Consider the following 19,528-nt stretch of genomic DNA (forward strand, 5'->3'; position numbering starts at 1 on the left):
CATTGCAGTGGAAAAATCCAAGTGTCTGCTGGCAATCCCATCATAGTCTAGGAGCCCTGGCCTTGGAAGAATGATAGCTGGAGGTGGGGGCAGCTTCATGCCAGCCTTTTTTATTGCTATAGATTAAAGAATCCTACATCATTGGTAGGATCTTTGTGTGTGTATAGAGTTCACGTAGTGTCAGTAAATAGCAAACCAGCAGAGACAGTTTTGAAGAAACGGTTATCAAGGTAGCCAAGAGTCTGAATATATCGTGTGAGGCCTCCATAGTGAACATTACAGAAGCTTTGAATGGATGAGGTGCTATCCCAAAGCAGCGTTTTTCTGAATTAATGCTACATTTTGATGTGGAGGAAATTGATTCCACACGGTGAAAAACACCGCCAAACTCTTTCTTTGTTCAGAGGAGAACTACGTTACATTTTGCCTGTTTGTATACCTGAGAAGTTCCTAAAAAACAGATAACATGGAAGAAAAGATCCCCTATTGGAATTGCCAGTAGGCCCAAATCTGCCCTGATCTCCTAGCTTCCTGGGTCAGCGAGTTAGTTAGTTATCTATCTAGGTGAATAACACATGGATAATCTAAATCCATGTAAAAATGAAAAATAAAGTAATCCAAAACACACTCAATGATTTCTAGAGGAAATTGCAGGCTGAGTTTGAAAGATTAGTTTGAATAATTGAAGTAAAGAACACCAAAAAACTTAAAACAATAAAACAGGGAGGAGAGGGATGGATTGGGAATTTGGGATTGGCATATGCACACTATTGTATACAGAATGGATGATCAATGGGGACCTGCTGCATTGCACAGGGAAATATACTTAATATTCTGTGATAATCTATATGGGAATATATACATATATACGCATAGCTGAATCACTTTTGCTGCACAACAAAAATTAACACGACATTGTAAATCAACTATATTCAACAAGATTTCAAAACCAAAACCAAAACAATATATAGTGCACAGATGAATGAAAAGACAGTTTTAAAAGAGTCACTTCAGGAAAGGGAAATTTCAAAGAAATAGAAAGGGAAATTGCAAAGGAGCAAACCAAAAACAAAGAAACTGAATCAAATAGGAGACCATCCGTGAAACAACACATGGCAATAGAAAATTTGAAACAATACATTATGATATACAGTTACTAATATTACAGATCAAGGTTCAAAAAATAAAGTCATAGAGGACTTTAAGATTAATAAAAGGGAATTTTTAGACATGGTGTTGCAATTTAACACAATGAAATTTGTCTAAATTTTTTTAAAACCCAAAGGCATTCAAAAATATTGATCAGGGAGTTCCCGTCGTGGCGCAGTGGTTAACGAATCCGACTAGGAACCATGAGGTTGCGGGTTCGCTCCCTGCCCTTGCTCAGTGGGTTAAGGATCCGGCGTTGCCGTGAGCTGTGGTGTAGGTTGCAGACGCGGCTCAGATCCCGCGTTGCTGTGGCTCTGGCGTAGGCCGGTGGCTCCAGCTCCGATTCGACCCCTAGCCTGGGAACCTCCATATGCCGCGGGAGCGGCCCAAGAAATAGCAACAACAACAACAACAACAACAACAACAAAAAAGACAAAAGACAAAAAAATATATATATATTGATCAGTTACCAGCTTATATAATAAACCCTAACCCTTAACATTTGCGCTCCCCTGAAAACTACATTTTCTGATAATAACATTATAGAAGTCAATTTAATACACCATGCATATGTGGAGTTCCCTGGTGGCACTCTGGGTTAAATATCCGGTGTTGTCACTGCAGCAGTTTGAGTTGTTGCTGTGGTGCAGGTTGTATCCCTGGCCTGAGAACTTCCACATGCCATGAGCATAGCAAGAAAACAAACGAAAAAACAAAACCATGCATGTGTTCTTTTGTGTATATTCTTAATATAAGCACATTTTATATTTCAATAAATACGATTAAAATATTGACTAAAATTTTGTTGACTGAATACTATAGTCTTTTCTTCAATTCTACTTATAATTCACAACAATACTTGAAAATATACTATAAGTACTTGAGAATATATTTATATTTTTATAACTTTATGTTTCCCAATTCAGAACTCATTATTTCGGTCCTTTTATTCCAAACTTCCACTTATCTCCTGGTTAAATCTTTTTAATTGAAATAGATAATTTCTAGGTTAATTAATCATCTGCATCTATTTTTATGTATTATTCTCTTTTCTTTGAATATTTAGAAAGAACATAATGTTTTTTTAATTTTTATATAACCTCGTCAGGATTTTACTAAGGAATTTTTCTCCCTTATCTAATGTAATTATGAATTGTTCAGCAACATAAAGAATATGATTTTCATGTGGATCTTTCAAAAATTTATCAGGACATTTTTTGTGATATAGTACATATTCAGTTTTAGTTTCTGTTCCACTTGTACAGAATTATTCTTTCATTTTTGTAAGCTGGAATATATATTGCTTTATGGGGAATGGAATTTCCTTAAGATATACATAGTTTTTGATCTATTGCCAACATTTTTAGGTCATTTTTTTTTTACTAATTCCCAGCATGCTTTGGTATTTCCACAAAAACAAAAACAACAAACAAAACCCCCCAAAACCTGACACATAGTTTTTTTTGTTTGTTTGTTTGTTTTTTTTATCAATTTAGTAGTTGAAATAGTGTATCTGTGGTTCTTAGTTAAGGAGATTTTTGCCTCTTCTGCCAGAGACATTGGGCAATGCCTGGTTCTCACAATATCTTGTGGGTAGAGGCCAGGAATGCTGCTAGACATCCTGAAATTCTAGGACAGCCTCCTACAACAAAGAATAATCTAGGCCAAAACATCGATGTGTAAGATTAAAAACCTGGTAATGCACAATTAGAAACATTTTAAACTTCAAGAGGAGAATTACTATGGAATAAAAATCAAAATAATTGACTCTCAGATAATCATGATAAAGAAGGATATTATTATTATTATTTGTCTTTTGTCTTTTTTGTTGTTGTTGTTGTTGCTATTTTTTGGGCCGCTCCCATGGCATATGGAGGTTCCCAGGCTAGGGGTCGAATCGGAGCTGGAGCCACCGGCCTACGCCAGAGCCACAGCAACGCGGGATCTGAGCCGCGTCTGCAACCTACACCACAGCTCTCGGCAACGCCGGATCGTTAACCCACTGAGCAAGGGCAGGGACCGAACCCGCAACCTCATGGTTCCTAGTCGGATTCGTTAACCACTGCGCCACGACAGCAACTCCCCCCTAAGAAGGATATTATTAATAAGAGAAAATAATAACTCTGTGTTTCTTAGTGGGAAAAATATTACAGAACAGCATATTCTATGTATTTCCATGGGACATGTAGAACTTATATAGCAAAATATTAACAATGGCTCTTTTAAAAACACTTCCTAGTTAATTTATGTTTCTATGTTAATCATGAGTCTTTTGAATAATTTTAACAGTTACTTAAAATTTTTCCTTTCTAAAATAGTTTTCTGATGCCTGATTATTCACCATAAAAGTGTTGTCTACTTTACATGAAATTTTGTTTCCTGTTGAAATGGAAATTCTCTTTATACTAGTATATGACATTTGCATCTTAGTTTGTGGAAACATTGGAAGTGAGTTTTCTTTGAAAATAGAGTAGAGAAAATCTAAGGGCTTTGATAAAGATACTAAAATAAAATGTTCCTTTAACAAGGAAAAAATGGATATATTCAAATAAACATAAATTATAGAAATAATTATTAAAGCTACATAACTTAAAGAATATTTTCCTATTTATTTTCTCTTCGGAGTGTGGTTAGGATTTAATAAATATTTCTAGGTGATTGGGAAAGGTAGTTTTCTCATTTATATTAACCTTGTATGCTGAGTAAAGTTTCCATAGGTAAAGAGAATTACTCAATTGTTAGTACTCATAAGGTGATATAAACATTGTGCTTTATTATATGCAGCTTGGATCTGTCCCTAGAAACATGTCTGTATTAGCAACATTTTAGGGAGACATATTAGTCAGAAAGCTTTTGACTATAAATAAAATCTTGTCTCAAACTTATATAAACTATAAGGAAATTAATTATCTCATGTATCTAGGTATCTAAAGGAGAGAGGGTTCCAGTCCATGACAAAGAACTCAGGTCATTTACCTCTCTATTCTGATGATCTTAGGGTTTTTATCCTAGAGCTATTCTCTATATGGATATGAGATAATTGCCAATGGTAACTGAGTCTATTTTCTTTTTTTTTTTAAGGCCTCATGTGTGGCATATGGAAATTCCCAGGCTAGGGGTAAATCAGAGCCAGGCTATGCCACAGCCACAGGAATGCAGGATCTGATCTGCATCTGTGACCTACACCACAGCTCTCTGGCAATGCCAGATTTTTAACCCACTGAGTGTGGCCAGGCATCAAACCAGCATCCTCATGGATACTAGTTGGGTTCATCACCACTGAGCCACAGTGGGAATTCCTATTTTCTTATTCATGTCTTATTGGTGACAGAGAACTCTTATTTAAACCAAGGATAATAAATCCTTCATTTCAATTTATTGAAGTCATTCAAGATCCTACTCTGCACTTGGATCAGGGACAAGAACCCAGAAGAATATCATGATTTGATTGGCTTAAATAGGTTAAACAGGGTCCAGTTCTGGAATTGAACTTGTAGTGTTTTCTGAACAAAAGTACTGTTTAAGATTCATAATCCTCAATTAAAAGTAAAACATATACATATTAAAATTATGTAGCATTTAACTGAGAAAGAGTTAAACAACATCAAAAGGCTAGTTGGTTTATGTTGGAGAGTGTTCAGCCTATGTTTTGCTCTCAGAGTTTTACAGTATCCAGTCTTATATTTTGGTCTTTAATCCTTTTGAGTTTATTTTTGTGTATGGTGTTAGGAAGTGTTCTAATTTCATTCTTTTACATGTAGCTGTCCAGTTTTCCCAGCACCACTTATTGAACAGGCTGTCTTTTCTCCCTTGTATATTCTTGCCTCCTTTGTCATAGATTAGTTGACGGTTTAATTCTGGGCTCTTTATCCTGTTCCACTGATCTATATTTCTGTTTTTGTGCCAGTACCATACTGTTTTGATTACTATATCTTTGTAGTATAATCTGAAGTCAGGGAACCTGTTTCCTCCAGCTCCATTTTTCTTTCTTAGGATGTCTTTGGCTATTCTGGTTCTTTTGCGCTTCCAAACAAACTTTAAGATATTTTGTTCTAGTTCTGTGAAAAATGTACATGGTAATTTGACAGGTATTACACTGAATCTGTAGATTGCCTTGGGTAGTATAGTCATTTTGATAATATTGATTCTTCCAATCCAAGAGCATGTTATGTCTTTCCACCTGTTTGTGTCATCTTGATTTCTTTCATCAGTGTCTTACAGTTTTCAGAGTACAGGTCTTTTGTCTCTTTAGGTAAGTTTATTACTAAGTATTTTATTCTTTTTGATGTGATGGTAAATGAGATTGTTTCCCTAATTTCTCTTTCTGATCTTTTGTTGTTAGTGTATAGAAATGCAGTTAATTTCTATATCTGGCAACTTTGCCAAATTCCTTGATGAGTTCTAACAGTTTTCTGCTAGAGTCTTTAGGATTCTCTAGGTATAGTATCATGTCATCTGTAAACAGTGATGATTTTACTTCTTCCTTTCCAATTTGGATTCCTTTTACTTCTTTTTCTTCTCTGTTTGTCATGTCTAGGACTTCCAAAACTATGATGAATAGTAGTGGTGAGAGCAGACATCCTTGTCTTGTTCCTGATCTTAGGAGAAATTCTTTCAGCTTTTTACCATTGACAATGATGTTAGCTGTGGGTTTGTTGTATAAGGCTTTAATTATGTTGAGGTAGGTTCTCTCTATGCCCACTTTCTGGAGGTGGGTTTTGGATCAGAAATGGGTGCTAGATGTTGTCAAAAGCATTTTCTTCATCTATTGAGAGGATCGTATGGTTTTTATTCTTCAGTTTGTTAATGTGATGTAACATAATGATTGATTTGAAGATATTGAAGAATCCTTGAATCCCACTTAATCATGATGTATAATCCTTTTAATGTATTATTGGATTCAGTTTGCTAGTATTTTGTTGAGGATTTTTGCATCTATGTTCTTCAGTGACATTAGCCTGTAATTTTCTTTTTTTTTGTGTGGTATCTTTGTCTGGTTTTGGTATCAGGGTGATGGTGGCCTCATAGAATGAGTTTGGGAGTGTTCCTTCCCCTGCAATTTTTTGGAATAATTTCAGAAGAATAGGTGTTAGCTCTTCTCTAAATGTTTGATAGAATTCGCCTGTGAAGCCACCTGGTCCTGGACTTTTGTTTGTTGGAAGTTTTTAAATCACAGCTTCAATCTCAGTACTTGTGAATGGTCCAGTCATCTTTTGTATTTCATCTTCATTTAGTCTTGGAAGATTGTACTTTTCTAGGAATTTGTCTATTTCTTCTAGGTTGTCTTTTTATTGGCATATAGTTGCTTGTAGAGGTCTCTTATGATCCTTTGTATTTCTGTGATGTCCTTGGAAATGTCTCCTTTTTCATTATTAATTTTATTGAACCCTCTTTTTTACTTGATTTGTCTGGTTAAGGGTTTATCAATTTTGTTGATCTTTTCAAAGAACCATCTTTTAGTTTCAGTGATTTTTTTCTGTGATTTTCTTCATTTCTATTTCATTTATTTCTGCTCTGATCTTCATGATTTCTTTCCTTCTGCTAACTTTGCTCTGACCTTTATGATGTCTTTCCTTCTGCCAACTTTATTTCTGATATTAGTAATTTGTGTCCTCTCTTTTTTTCTTAGTTAGCTTGACTAAAGGCTAATTATTTTATTGATCTTTTCAAAGAAACTTGTGTCTTCAGTGACTAAATTCATTCATCTCTTCTATACACTATTTTTTCTTTATATATCTAGACTGTCATTATAAACACATTATAAATGATGATGCTAATGTTGACACTGAAAAAGGTGATATCCAGTTTTTTTCTATTTTGTTTTGTTTTCTGTAGGTGTATGTTTGGCCATCCTACTGCACGATTCAGGTTAACAAATGCAAAATGGTGTCAGGAGGACAGATGAAATCCATGAAACAGAAACTTTCATTTGCATGTTAACAAATTATAGGTAGGCATTCTGTATGAAACTACATTATGTGTACCAGCTAAACTGTATAGGCATAACTGGAGGGGGTCTCTATGAAGATATTTTGGATTCCATCACAAGGCATTAATTGGGATACTTTTAAGTCTTTCTGTAGTCGAAGAGAAGAAAATCATTCTTCCATCAAGCAACAACGTATGCCTCATTCTGCAGCCGGTAATCTAAATAGATGTAAAGAAAACAATATCAGAGATTGGCAGATATGCTAAGTATAGTAGAAAGCCTCCTCATTTTTATATCAGTTAGTCAGTCAATATTGGGGTTTTTAGGAAATGGATTTATTGGACTTGTAACCTGCATTGACTGTGTGAAAAACAAGAACATCTCTATGATCAGCTTTATTCTCACTGGCTTAGCTACTTCAAGAATTTGTCTGATATGGTTAATAATTATAGATGGATTTATAAAGATATTCTTTCCAGATTTATATATTTCTGGTAAACTAACTGAATACATTAGTTACTCATGGGTAATTGTCAATCATTCAAGTATCTGGTTTGCCACCAGCCTCAGCATCTTCTATTTCCTGAAGATAGCAAATTTTTCCCACCACATTTTTCTTTGGTTGAAGGGTAAAATCAATAGGGTTCTTCTCATTCTGATGGGATACTTGTTTATTTCATGGTTATTTACTTTTCCACAAGTTGTGAAGATTATTAGTGACAGTAAAAAGAAGAATGGAAGTTCATTCTGGCCACTCAACATGCATAAACTTGAATACTTTATGAGCCAGTTTTTGCTCAATCTGGGTGTCATTCTCCTCTTTATGCTATGCATGATTACATGTTTCTTATTGATCATTTCTCTTTGGAGGCACAACAGGCAGATGCAATCGAATGCCACTGGATTCAGAGACCCCAGCACAGAAGCACATATTAAAGCAATGAAAATTGTGATATCTTTTATCATCCTCTTTATCTTGTATTTTATAGGCGTTGCCATAGAAATATCATGTGGTACTCAGCCAGAAAACAAACTGCTGTTTATTTTTGGTATGATAACCACAGCCATTTTTCCTTGGGGTCACTCATTTATCCTAATTCTAGGAAACAAGAAGCTAAAGCAAGCCTCTTTGAAGGTACTGAAGCAATTAAAGTGCTGGGGAAAAGAGAAACTTCTCAGAACTCCATGATTATCTTGGTGAGAAATGGGTGGTCCAAGAAAACAATTCAGTAAAGAAATCCCTGAAGACCTCTTTCACTTGCATTCTTTCTCGCATTGGTTTTAACTGTTATTGAACATCACTAAAATCTTCCATAATGACTGACTACATCTCAGAGGATCTCACTCTTCAATGAGACTTTAATCCCACATACAAATTGAGTGGCTCAGTCAGCTTTCCTCCCTTGAAATTGCTTCTTCCCACATCCCCCATCGCCAGAGGAAAAAACAGCTTGGAGACTATTCAATATAAAGATGCTAATGGTGAGAATAAGTCTCTAAAACAAAATTTCTCATTGTGCTTTACATGACTTCCCTAAAGCATTAACAGCCCTTCACCAGGAAAACCCAAAGAAAAAGAAACCAAGACAAAGGAAAATTATAATCAGTCTTGCCACTTAGAACATGGAAGTGAGAAAGACATGTGCTTCTTTGGGCTGTGCATTTTTAATTCTTTGTAAGATTGCTTTTATTTTTAGTATTTGACTCTTAATGTCCTTTTTCTTTTTCTTTCTTTTTTTTTTTTTTTGAAACTGATGAGTGTTTGCTGTAGTAGCAGTGGTCGTAACATGGGGGAAAGGGCATCGGAACACTGATGAAGTGAATCTTTATATTCATTCTAGTGATTTGAGATAAAGCTAGTCTTGAACTCCTTTAAGTTAAATTTTCAGTGTGTAGTATTTTAGGCTATATGGGTAGTACAAAAAGATCCCAAATATATATGTGTGCAAGGCTGTTATTAGAAATTATTAGAACAATAAATCTCTAATTATCCCTTCAATTCAGTTTTATGTTTGAGAGATAAGCACCCATAATTTTAACCTTTTGCTAAGCAGATATTATTTTCATGTTGTCCTTTCAACAAATTGCCTTTCAGGAGTCTTGGTTTATTGATAAGATCCAATCTCACTTTCAGCATTGGAGAGGCCCAAGCTAGGTATTTTATCCTACATATACAAGATACTTTAAAACTTAAGCGCTAATTTAAAGGATATTAAAAATGCCCTCCAAGGCTCTATTTCTCTCAAAATTTGCATTTTCCTACCATTTTTGGCATTTGAGGCATTTTTTTTTTCCTGACAGCTCTACAATGGACTTAAAATAATTTTGAAGGATTTTCCATATTTTTATGTATTCTGGAATTTCTTCACATGTTATGTTTGCTATATTCTTTTTCCTCAGTTTTATTGAGATACAACTGACATAACATGTTTACATATACTTAAAAACTAAGGTTGATTGTTATTTTCTTTTTTTCTTTTTTTATTTTTTTGCTTTTTAGGGCCGCCCCTGGGGCATACAGATGTTCCCAGGCTAGGGGTCTAATCAGAGCTACAGCTGCCTGCATACGCCACAGAAAGGTGGGATCTGAGCTGCATCTGTAACCTACACCACAGCTCACAGCAACAGCAACGCAGAATTCTTAACCCACTGAGAGAGTCCAGGGATCAAATTGGAACCCATGGTTACTAGTAGGAATCTTTTATAGTGAGCCACAACGGGAACTCCTGGTTGTTATTTTCTAGTTTCATTTCAATTTTTTTTTGTAAATGAATTCAAAGCTTCATATTATCTGCCTATTGATTTAGATACGTTCTACAGCATTGACACATGGTTCTTACATTGTCATTCAGCTCAGAGTCTCAAAATATCCTTTGTAATTTCCTCTTAATTCAAGGGTATTTTACAGAATAATTTTCTAGCTATATGAGATTTTTAAAGGTAATTTTTCATATTGAGATTTTACTGAAGTTGAATTAGGCATCATATTTATATGATAGTTGACCCAGGATGAGATTTATTTGGCGTAGTATATGATCTGTTTTTGTCAAAGGTCCGTGTTTTCTTGAGAGATATTTGATAGTGTAAAAATCAAATTTATATACATTAGTTGAACCATGTTAATGAAATTATGTCTCCATATCCATATTTATTATGAATCAATTTGAAACAGATAATAAATGTACATTTACAATTATGGATTTGTCCCTGCTCACAATTCATTCACTTATAGCTGCATTTAACTTGAAACAATATTGATAGTTGTATTTGTTTCCATGATCATTACTTTTATTATTATTATTATTACTGATATTAAAAAACCCTGTCATTCATGCAGGCTTTTGCTTTAAATTTTACTTTGTCCACATTAAAAATGGCCAATTCTGTTTCTCTGCTTCATATATGTATTTTCCATCTGTGTGTTTTCAACATTTGTACATTTTTGTTTTATTATATCCAATGAAAATAAATCTCTATTTGATACTTTAATGTTAGAATCTAAAAATTACCATCACTGTGTAAATATTTTTACTTGTAATTACAATTATATTAATTTTTATCTTTTCATTTCTCTTTTTCTATTTCTCATGCTTTATTCTAGATTTTTCCCCTCTTTTCCTATCTTCTATTTATACCAAATTTTCATATTCTGGTTTTAAAATATCATTATCTTTATCCCAAATAAAATAATAAGTTTAGCTTGCTTTATCTACTTTTAGATTTTCCCAAGCTGCACATTTTCATGGTGTCTAGTTTTAAGTTTTTAAATGTATGTATTTACTTAAAATGTATTTTTATTGTGGTAAAATATATATGACATGAAATATTCTACTTTAACCATTTTAAGTGTAAAATTCTATGGTATTAATTGCAGTATTGTGCAACCATCACCACTATCTATTTCCAAAACTTCTATCACCCCAAACAATAACTCTGTACCCTCTAAGCAATAACTATCAATTCCCCTTCCCTTAGGTTCCTGGAACCTCTAATCTACTTTCTGACTTTATTAGTTAGCTTATTCCAGATATTTCATATGAGTAAAATCATACAAATTTTTTTTTATGTCTGGCTTATTTCACTGAGCATAATGTTTTTAAGGCTTTATCATGTTGTAGTATGTGTCAGAACTTCATTCCTTTTTATGATTGAATAATATTCCATTTTATATGTATATACTAAATTTTGTTTAAACATTCATCTGTTAATGAACTTGAGTCATTTCTATCTTTGGCTATTGTGAGTATGCTCAACAAACATTATTGTACAACTATCTGTGTCCTTGTTTTCAGTATATGCCTGAGAGTATAATTACTGAGTCTTATGGCAATTTCTATATTTAGCTTTTTGAGGAACCACCAAACTCTTTTCCACAGTGGCTACATCACTTCACATTCCTACTGGGAATGTACGAGGGTTCAAATTTCTCCACATCCTCTCCAATATTTGTTATTTTCTGTATTTTTCCTATGATCATCCTAGTGGGTGTGAAATGATATTCCCACCTTCTTTGCATTTCTCTAATGATTAATGGATTTGAATATCTCTTCATGTGTGTCTTGGTCATTTATAAATCTTCAGAGAAATATCTAGCCGTGTCCTTTGCCCATTTTTTAACTGTGCTATTTTTCTTTTTGTTGTTGAGTCGTAGGTATTCTTTATATATTCAGATTATTAAACCATTCTCACATATCTCATCTGCTAATATTTTATCCCATTCTGTAAATTATCTTTGCACTTTCTTTTGTGTGTGTGTGTGTTTTGTCTTTTTAGGGCTGCACCCGCAGCATATGGAAGTCCCAGACTAGGAGTCCAACCAGAGCCACAGCAACTGGGTATCCAAGCCACATCTGTGACCTACACCACAGCACATGGCAATGCTGGATACTTAACCCACTGAGCGAGGGCAAGGGATCAAACCCGCATCCTCAAGGATGCTAGTCGGGTTCGTTAAATGCTGAGCCATGGCGGGGACTCCTGCACTTTCTTATAACATCCTTTATGCACAAAAGTTTTTATTTTTGATGAAGTTCAGTTTATCTATTTGTTTCTTTTGTTGCTTGTGTTTTTTGTGTAATAGCTAAAAACTCACTGACAAATCCAAAGTCATGAAGATTTACTCCTAGATTTTCTTTTAAGTGTTTTATAGTTTTTGTTTTTATATTTAGGTCATGATCTTTTGTTTATGGTATGATAGGGTTCTAACTCCATTCTCTTGCACGTGGATATCCAATTGTCCAAGCCCCATTTGTTGAAAATACTCTTCTCCTAATAAATTTTTTGCCATTCTTGTTGAAAATCAATTCACCATAGGTATATGGGTTTAGATCAGGACCTTCAATTCTACCCTATTGGTGTATATATTTGTCCTTATGCCAGTACCATGCAATCTTGATTGCTGAAGTGCCATGTTTGTTAGGCTCTGTGGTACAATGGATAGTGCATTGGACTTCTAGCATGTGAAGTGCCATGTTTTGTGATTTCATGTAATTATCATGGTCCTTGAAGTTAGTGCCAACATAGGAAATTGCAATTAAAACGCATCGAGAGGCTCTGTTAAGTCTCGTCAAAAGAGCAAAACAAGTTGATAAGAGTCATGATTTCTTGAAAAATGAAATTTTTCTTGCCATAAAATTCAATAATAATAGTACCTAACATTTACTCAGTATACAAGCACTTTTGTGCTCTAAGTACTTTAAATGCAAGACTTCATTTAATCCTAACCATTCTATAAGATAGATAGTATTTTTATCAGTGTTTTATTTGTGGAAAAAAAAAAAAAAACCTAAAAACATGGAACTTTCTTGGTGGCCTAGTGGTTAAGGATTTGGCATTGTCAGGGCTGTGGCTCAGGTAAGGTTTAGTCTCTGGCCCAGGAACTTCCACGTTCTTCAGACGTGGCCACCAAAACAACAACAACAACAACAACAACAACAAAAACAACACCAAAAAAAACACGTAAAACTCAACTTAGATCACATAACAAATAGAGTGGGGAAAATATTCAACTTCATCTGCCTGGCACGAGAGCTGAAACTCTTAACCATGATATAGATTGGCCCTTTTAAACACAACAGATTGAAGTTGTAATATGAAATAAAAAAATCAAATTATTTCAAACTTTACTTCAACCTTATTAGCAAATACATTTTTTATTTGTCACCGCAGGCTCTAAATATTCTGCATTTTCAGAATTTTCATACACACAGAGTTCATTTACAACACACTATCATAATAAATTATTTTAGGTTTGAATGCTTATATCTATAGTTTTCTTTTAATTAAGTCTGATTCTCTTTTAAAAGAGGTAATGTATTTCTGATTTTGTGATATCCCTCTTCAAAAAGAGCTTCTATGTTGTTATTTTATGAGGTTCAACTTATTTTTTTTTGATCATGTCAATGCCACTAATTATTGCCTTCTTCACACAATGCTAAATTTGAAATACATCTGAATTTTTATAATTATTGTTTTTCTGTCTTAAAGCTTTTACAAAAAACAAACAAACAAACAAACAGGAGTTCCCGTCATGGCTCAGTGGTTAAAGAACTTGACTAGTATCCATGAGGACACAGGTCCGATCCCTGGCCTTGCTCAGAGGGTTAACGATCTGGTGTTGATCTGGTGTTGAGCTGGTGTAGGTCACAGACGTGGCTCGGATCTTCATGGATACTTGTCAGATTCATTTCTGCTGCACCACAACGGGAATGCTCTTTTCTTCCAGTTTTATTAAGACATAACTGATATATAACACCATGTAAGTTTAAGGTGTAGAGTATAATGATTTGACTTACATCAATGATTTGATTTAAAATAATTACCATAATAAGTTTACTGAATATCCATCATCTCATATAGATATAAAAGAAAAGAAAAAGAAAAAAATATTTTTTCTCTGTTATAAGAAATCTAGGACTTGCTCTCTTAACGATTTTCACAGGTAACATACAGCAGTGTTATTTATGTTACTCATGTTGTTTGTTACATTCTTAGTACTTATTTATCTCACAACAAATAAACTACTTTAAATAATAATCTCTTCAAAGTCTTAATATTTATCACCTGTGCAAGGGGATTATAACATATAACAAATATTTTTATTTTTTTCTGTGATGAAAATTCCATTCTTGTCATTGACTATAATTTGAATGACCAACAACCTTAAATTATATTTCAAGTGTAACTAAAAATGTAATACCTTTCCATTTCATTGGAAATAGAATGTGAAATTTTTCGTAGTAATAGAAATGAGTTTCAACTCCATTGAAATGTTTTCTTATTAAGCATTTCCTCATAATTATAAATCCTTTCCCCAGAACACATTTTGCATTATTAATATAAATATTTTTTCTTATGATTGAAATTTTCATATAAACTAATTAGCTACTTATTACTAAGAAAATCAGTTACCAGGTAATGAAACTTAACTAATATTTAAAAAGAGGATTGAAGGAATTCTCTTGTGGCACACAGGGTTAAGGATCCCATGTTGTCACTAAAGAAACCTGAGTCACTGCTATGGCAAGAGTTTGATCTCCAACCCAGAACTTCCACATGCTGCTGGCATGGCCATAAGTAAATAAATAAATAAATAAGTGGATTTATTTTTTTTAAGTTTTTTAAAAATAATTAAATATATGCATTGGAATGACAGAGTATACACGGAAAAATAATCCAGAAAAGTCAGCTCAGAGACATAACTTGATGATACATTTAGACTTTAAATGTTTAGACCTTAAATGCCTCTTGAGTTAACTGGCAAAAAACCAAGTCATTTGAAAAAGAAAGAAAAAACATTGGTATCAGAATTCTCAACAACTGTCATCACCAACAATATGAACGATAGTGCAAAATCAGCAACGTGCTCAAAAAAAAAAAAGTGTGAGCCATTAACTTTTTCATCCAACTACACTCTCTTTCAAGGACCAACACAAATGGAGAAAGAAGGATGTTTTTAGCATGCAAGAACTTGGGAAATGAAATTGCCATTCATGAGAAATAGCTTAGAGGATAACTTCATCTAACCAAGAGATGTTTGGAGGAACTTTGGCAAAAGAAGTGGTGATGAAACTGAATATATTTAACTACATAGATATCCAAAATAAAGGAAAGAGGGCTGGTGAATGATTGCAACAAGGAAAGGCAATAGGATATAGAGATCCATGATAGGATATTATAAGGTACTGTGTGTCTTTTGAGAAAGAAGGAAGTAAGAATCAAAAGTTACAAGAAAGGTTAAGAAAAACACTCTGGAGTTCCCATTGTGGCTCAGTGGGTTATGAAACTGACTAGCATACATAAGGATGTGGGTTTGATCCTTGGCCTTGCTCAACTGGTTAAAGATCTAACATTGCCCTGAGCTGTGGTGTAGGTCGCAGATGCAGCTTGAATGTGGTGTGGCTGTTGTTGTGGCTGTGGCATAGGCCAGCAGCTGCAGCTCCGATTCGACTCCTGGCCTGGGAACGTTCACATGCTGCAGTGTGATCCCAAAAAAGCAAAAAAAAAAAAAAAAGGAAAGAAAGATAAGAAAAAAACATCTACTACAGCTTTGGTTTCAGTGGGATGAGGGGTGTGAGGTCTGAAAGAAAACAGCTGCCACATGAAAAGCTGCAGGGCAAACAATATCCTCAGAAGAGAGTCAGGATTTAGCTGTAAAGTATTAAAATAAATGGGTCCATAGATAGAATCAAGGGGTCTATGAATTTGCTTGGACATCAAGTTATATATTTTTGTTTTTATTAACTTTTAACTTACATCTACCATTCCTTCCATTTTGAAGGCACATACAATTACAGAAGCATTGGCAGTATCTGTAATTTTTTTCACCTCTAGAAATCACGAATCACTCTTCTGACAGTGATGTAGGTCAAAGAATAAGCACATAAATTACTTTATCACAGTATATATTTTCAATCTATCAGATTCCTTTGAAATTCCATGTATTTTTACTTTATTCATTTAAAAATATTATTCTAGTCTTCATCAGACTGCCAAAGTAGTCCACAGAAACAAAAAAGTTAAAACTCCCTGAGTTCAAACAAAGAAGGCAAAGTGAGTTGTTTTTTAGGAAAATGCATGAGAGTATAAGGTTGTTGCTGATGGCTTACTGTGAATTCCAGGGAATATAGTGAGTTTAGAACTGGGTGTGAGATAAAAGTCAGCAACACTTAAATTTGAATTATCTAAAAGTAGGATCAGTGTGGCATCATTGTTTTCTTGACTTGTACGTGTGGTAGAGCTTAATATAAGCCAGAAACTAACCTAATCAAGAAAATAAAGGGTTGTGGGGACAAAGTACAAATATACAAGTTTAATTCTTTTCAAATAAATTTTAAAACTTGATAGGAAGATATACCTTAACTAACACCAAATTCTAGAAGAAAAGAAAACATGAACATACATATATGCATGAAGGAGTAAGATAACACTATCAAGAAGTCACAAGGAAAAACAACAAAACAAAATGTCACAATGAAAAAATAGCTCTAAGCTCAGATGAAAAGAAAATTCTACCAAACCTTTGAAGAACAGATAATCCCAGTACTCTGAGGTTTTTTAGAGTATAAAAACAGGAAAAAAAAAACTTAAAAAGTTTTTTACGAAGCAAGTTTTATATTGATACCAAAAACTCACCAGACTCTAGAAAACTAATCTAATCTCACTTCTTCACTTTGGGGTATGAATTTCAATATAAAAATCAAAAATAGAGTACTATCAAACAGAAATAGCAACAATTTTCCTAAAATAATAGTACACCAAGACTAAGCAGAGTTTATATCAGAAATGTGAGAATAAGCCAATATTAGGAAATGTGTCCAAATAATTGACTAGATTTATAAATCTAAAAGTAAAAAAAAATCTATTATCAATTTCCATAAACTTAGAAAAGATATTTCACTCATCCTGATAGCACTACCCAATAAGATTGGAATCTATAGGTATGTTATTAACATGATTAGTGGAAATTTGGTAAGTTTCACCATCCCTGAATGCTTCAAGTCTTTGATGATGGAGCCAATGTTGGCAATCCTCCTGAGGCTGAATTGTCATTTTGGTGTATTATACTTGTAGAGCATGAAATTCAGGTGATTCCACTTTTCCCTTGATCATTTAGCTCTCATTCCATGAATGTGAGGAACAGTATGGTGATTTTTCTAATTTTCATGGTGTATTCCAATTATACACTTAGGAAATGTAAAAATAATCACTGAATAGGTGCATAAGACCTACTTGGTTCTGTTGTGATTTAATATCAGACCAACATAAGCCTCTCTTAACCATAGTGGTGTTTGGAATCCTCAAGAATTAGTGTGAATTCAGAATTAATATCTACTAACCCCTCAAAGATCTGGGTATTTTTCAGGGTGATTCTAATAAATGGCAACTAGGGAAGTTTTAGAAGAAGAGCCATAGTGTTATTTTGTGTCAGTGCTGCAGGGCCCTTCTTTAGTCAAAGGGCCCTGCATTTTTAAAATGGGTTAGGACTAGAAACCAGATAGAATCCAAATCTTTTCCTTGAGGCAGCTCAAGTCACTTTTCTGGTCCACCAGATCCAAACTTCTATTGCCATAAATATCAAGTAGGATTTTAGTAGGCTACCCATCTCTTTCATTCCTAAAGACATCATGACCAATTAGGCTATTATTTATGTTAACTATCTACACTTTAAATTCACAACTATTTTAAGGCTCCAAAACCTACATTTGTACAAAATGGACCACAGTTTTGGAGTATTTTGCAAGTCATTAGAGATGGTAAGGATGCCACATCTCCAAATTAAATTTTAGCCATATTTTCCAAGTAATTGATTCCTTCTGTAGCTCCTGGTCAACAGAGTAAGTTGACAAATCCAAAATACACAGAGCTTAAAATGAGGAAGATTGTGCAAATCCAGGAAATCAGATCCATTCCTATTTGCATTTTAGAGCTTCAAACATCAGTACACATAAAAGGAATTACTGGCCTCAGTTGGTGAAGTCTTTAGGCAGTTCTAACCTGGAGAAATGACTATCTTCTTGACCTGCTCACAGCTGACAAAGAAGACAAAGACAACTGCAAGCATGATCTAAATGGTAGATATATATATATATACCATTCTTTACTGGTCAGCTGAAAGTCAGTTTATCATCAGTGATAGCCAAAATCAGAATTCTCTGCTGACATGCCAAGTGCACTGGAGACAATATATATTATCTTCATAACTGGTGAATTGACTGTGGGAATTTGGGGAAATGGATTCGTTGTACTGGTTAACTGCACTGACTGGCTCAAAAAGAGAGATATCTCCTTGATTGACATCATCTTGGTCAGCTTAGCTGTCTCCAGAATCTGCTTGTTGTCTGTGATATTTTCAGATGGCTTTATTATGGTATTCTATCCAGATAGCTATATTAATGGTGATGTAATGGGCATCCTTGATAGTCTCTGGACACTTACCAATCATTCAAGTGTCTGGTTTACTTCTTGCCTCAGCATCTTCTATTTACTCAAGATAGCCAATATATCCCACCCATTTTTCCTCTGGCTGAAGCTAAAGATAAACAAGGTCGTCCTTGGGATTCTTCTTGTGTCCTTTCTCATGTCCTTAATTATTAGTATTTCATTGAATGATGAGTCCTGGTATGATTTCAAGGTCAGTAATAAAGACAACGTTACTTGGGAAGACAAAATGAGTAAAATCTCAAATGCTTTCAAACAGATTATCTTGAACCTGGCAGCTTTCATTCCCTTTATTCTGTGCCTGATCTCATTTCTCTTGTTACTTTTCTCCCTATTTAGACACACCAAGCAGATGAAACTTTATGCCACAGGGTCCAGAGACCCTAGCACTGAGGCCCACTTGAGGGCCATAAAGGCAGTTATCATTTTTCTTGTCCTTTTCATTATGTACTATTCAGTCTTTCTTGTAGTAACCGCTAGCTTTCTGATCCCTCATGGAAAATTAGTGGTGATGTTTGGTGGCCTAATAACCCTCATTTTCCCAACAAGCCATTCATTCATCCTGATAATGGGGAACAGCAAGCTGAGGGAGGCTTTTCTGAAGCTGCTGAGGATTGTGAAATGTTTCCACAAAAGAAGGAGACATCTTGTTCCATAGAGAATCCTGATACAAGGAGAAAGAAAGCAACAGAAGATCCTCCTAATTGCTTGCATTCTGTTTTTATTATATGCTATTGGAAATCACTCATATGTACCATTATTCTAAATATTCCTTTATGTTCTTCACATTTTTATCTTGAATAGTTTTGAATTGAATGTTCTGAAGTTCCCGTCGTGGCACAATGGAAATGAATCTGACTAGTATCCATGAGGACGCAAGTTCAATCCCTGACCTTACTCAGTGGGTTAAGGATCTGGCATTACCGTGAACTATGGTATAGGTCGCAGATGCAGCTCAGATCTGGCATTGCTGTGGTGTAGGCCAGCAGCTATAGCTCCGATTCCATCCCT

General features: G+C 34.4%; 2 protein-coding genes across 2 annotated transcripts; both read left to right on the plus strand.

Annotated features, from left to right (window-relative positions):
* Nucleotides 1-7,337: 7,337 nt before the first annotated feature.
* Nucleotides 7,338-8,397, plus strand: TAS2R10 (taste 2 receptor member 10). The gene has a single exon (XM_047785809.1). It carries the CDS (start codon nucleotides 7,338-7,340, stop codon nucleotides 8,265-8,267), a length of 930 nt encoding a protein of 309 aa, XP_047641765.1. The 3' UTR covers nucleotides 8,268-8,397.
* Nucleotides 8,398-18,239: 9,842 nt separating this feature from the next.
* TAS2R9 (taste 2 receptor member 9) lies at nucleotides 18,240-19,256 on the plus strand. The gene has a single exon (XM_047788562.1). It carries the CDS (start codon nucleotides 18,240-18,242, stop codon nucleotides 19,173-19,175), a length of 936 nt encoding a protein of 311 aa, XP_047644518.1. The 3' UTR covers nucleotides 19,176-19,256.
* Nucleotides 19,257-19,528: the final 272 nt, after the last annotated feature.

Source organism: Phacochoerus africanus, chromosome 7, assembly GCF_016906955.1.
Source record: "Phacochoerus africanus isolate WHEZ1 chromosome 7, ROS_Pafr_v1, whole genome shotgun sequence".
Taxonomy (NCBI): domain Eukaryota; kingdom Metazoa; phylum Chordata; class Mammalia; order Artiodactyla; family Suidae; genus Phacochoerus; species Phacochoerus africanus.

Coding starts and splice junctions, on each gene's coding strand:
- TAS2R9 (XM_047788562.1), top strand. CDS start 18,240: ATGCCAAGTGCACTGGAGACAATATATATTATCTTCATAACTGGTGAA.
- TAS2R10 (XM_047785809.1), top strand. CDS start 7,338: ATGCTAAGTATAGTAGAAAGCCTCCTCATTTTTATATCAGTTAGTCAG.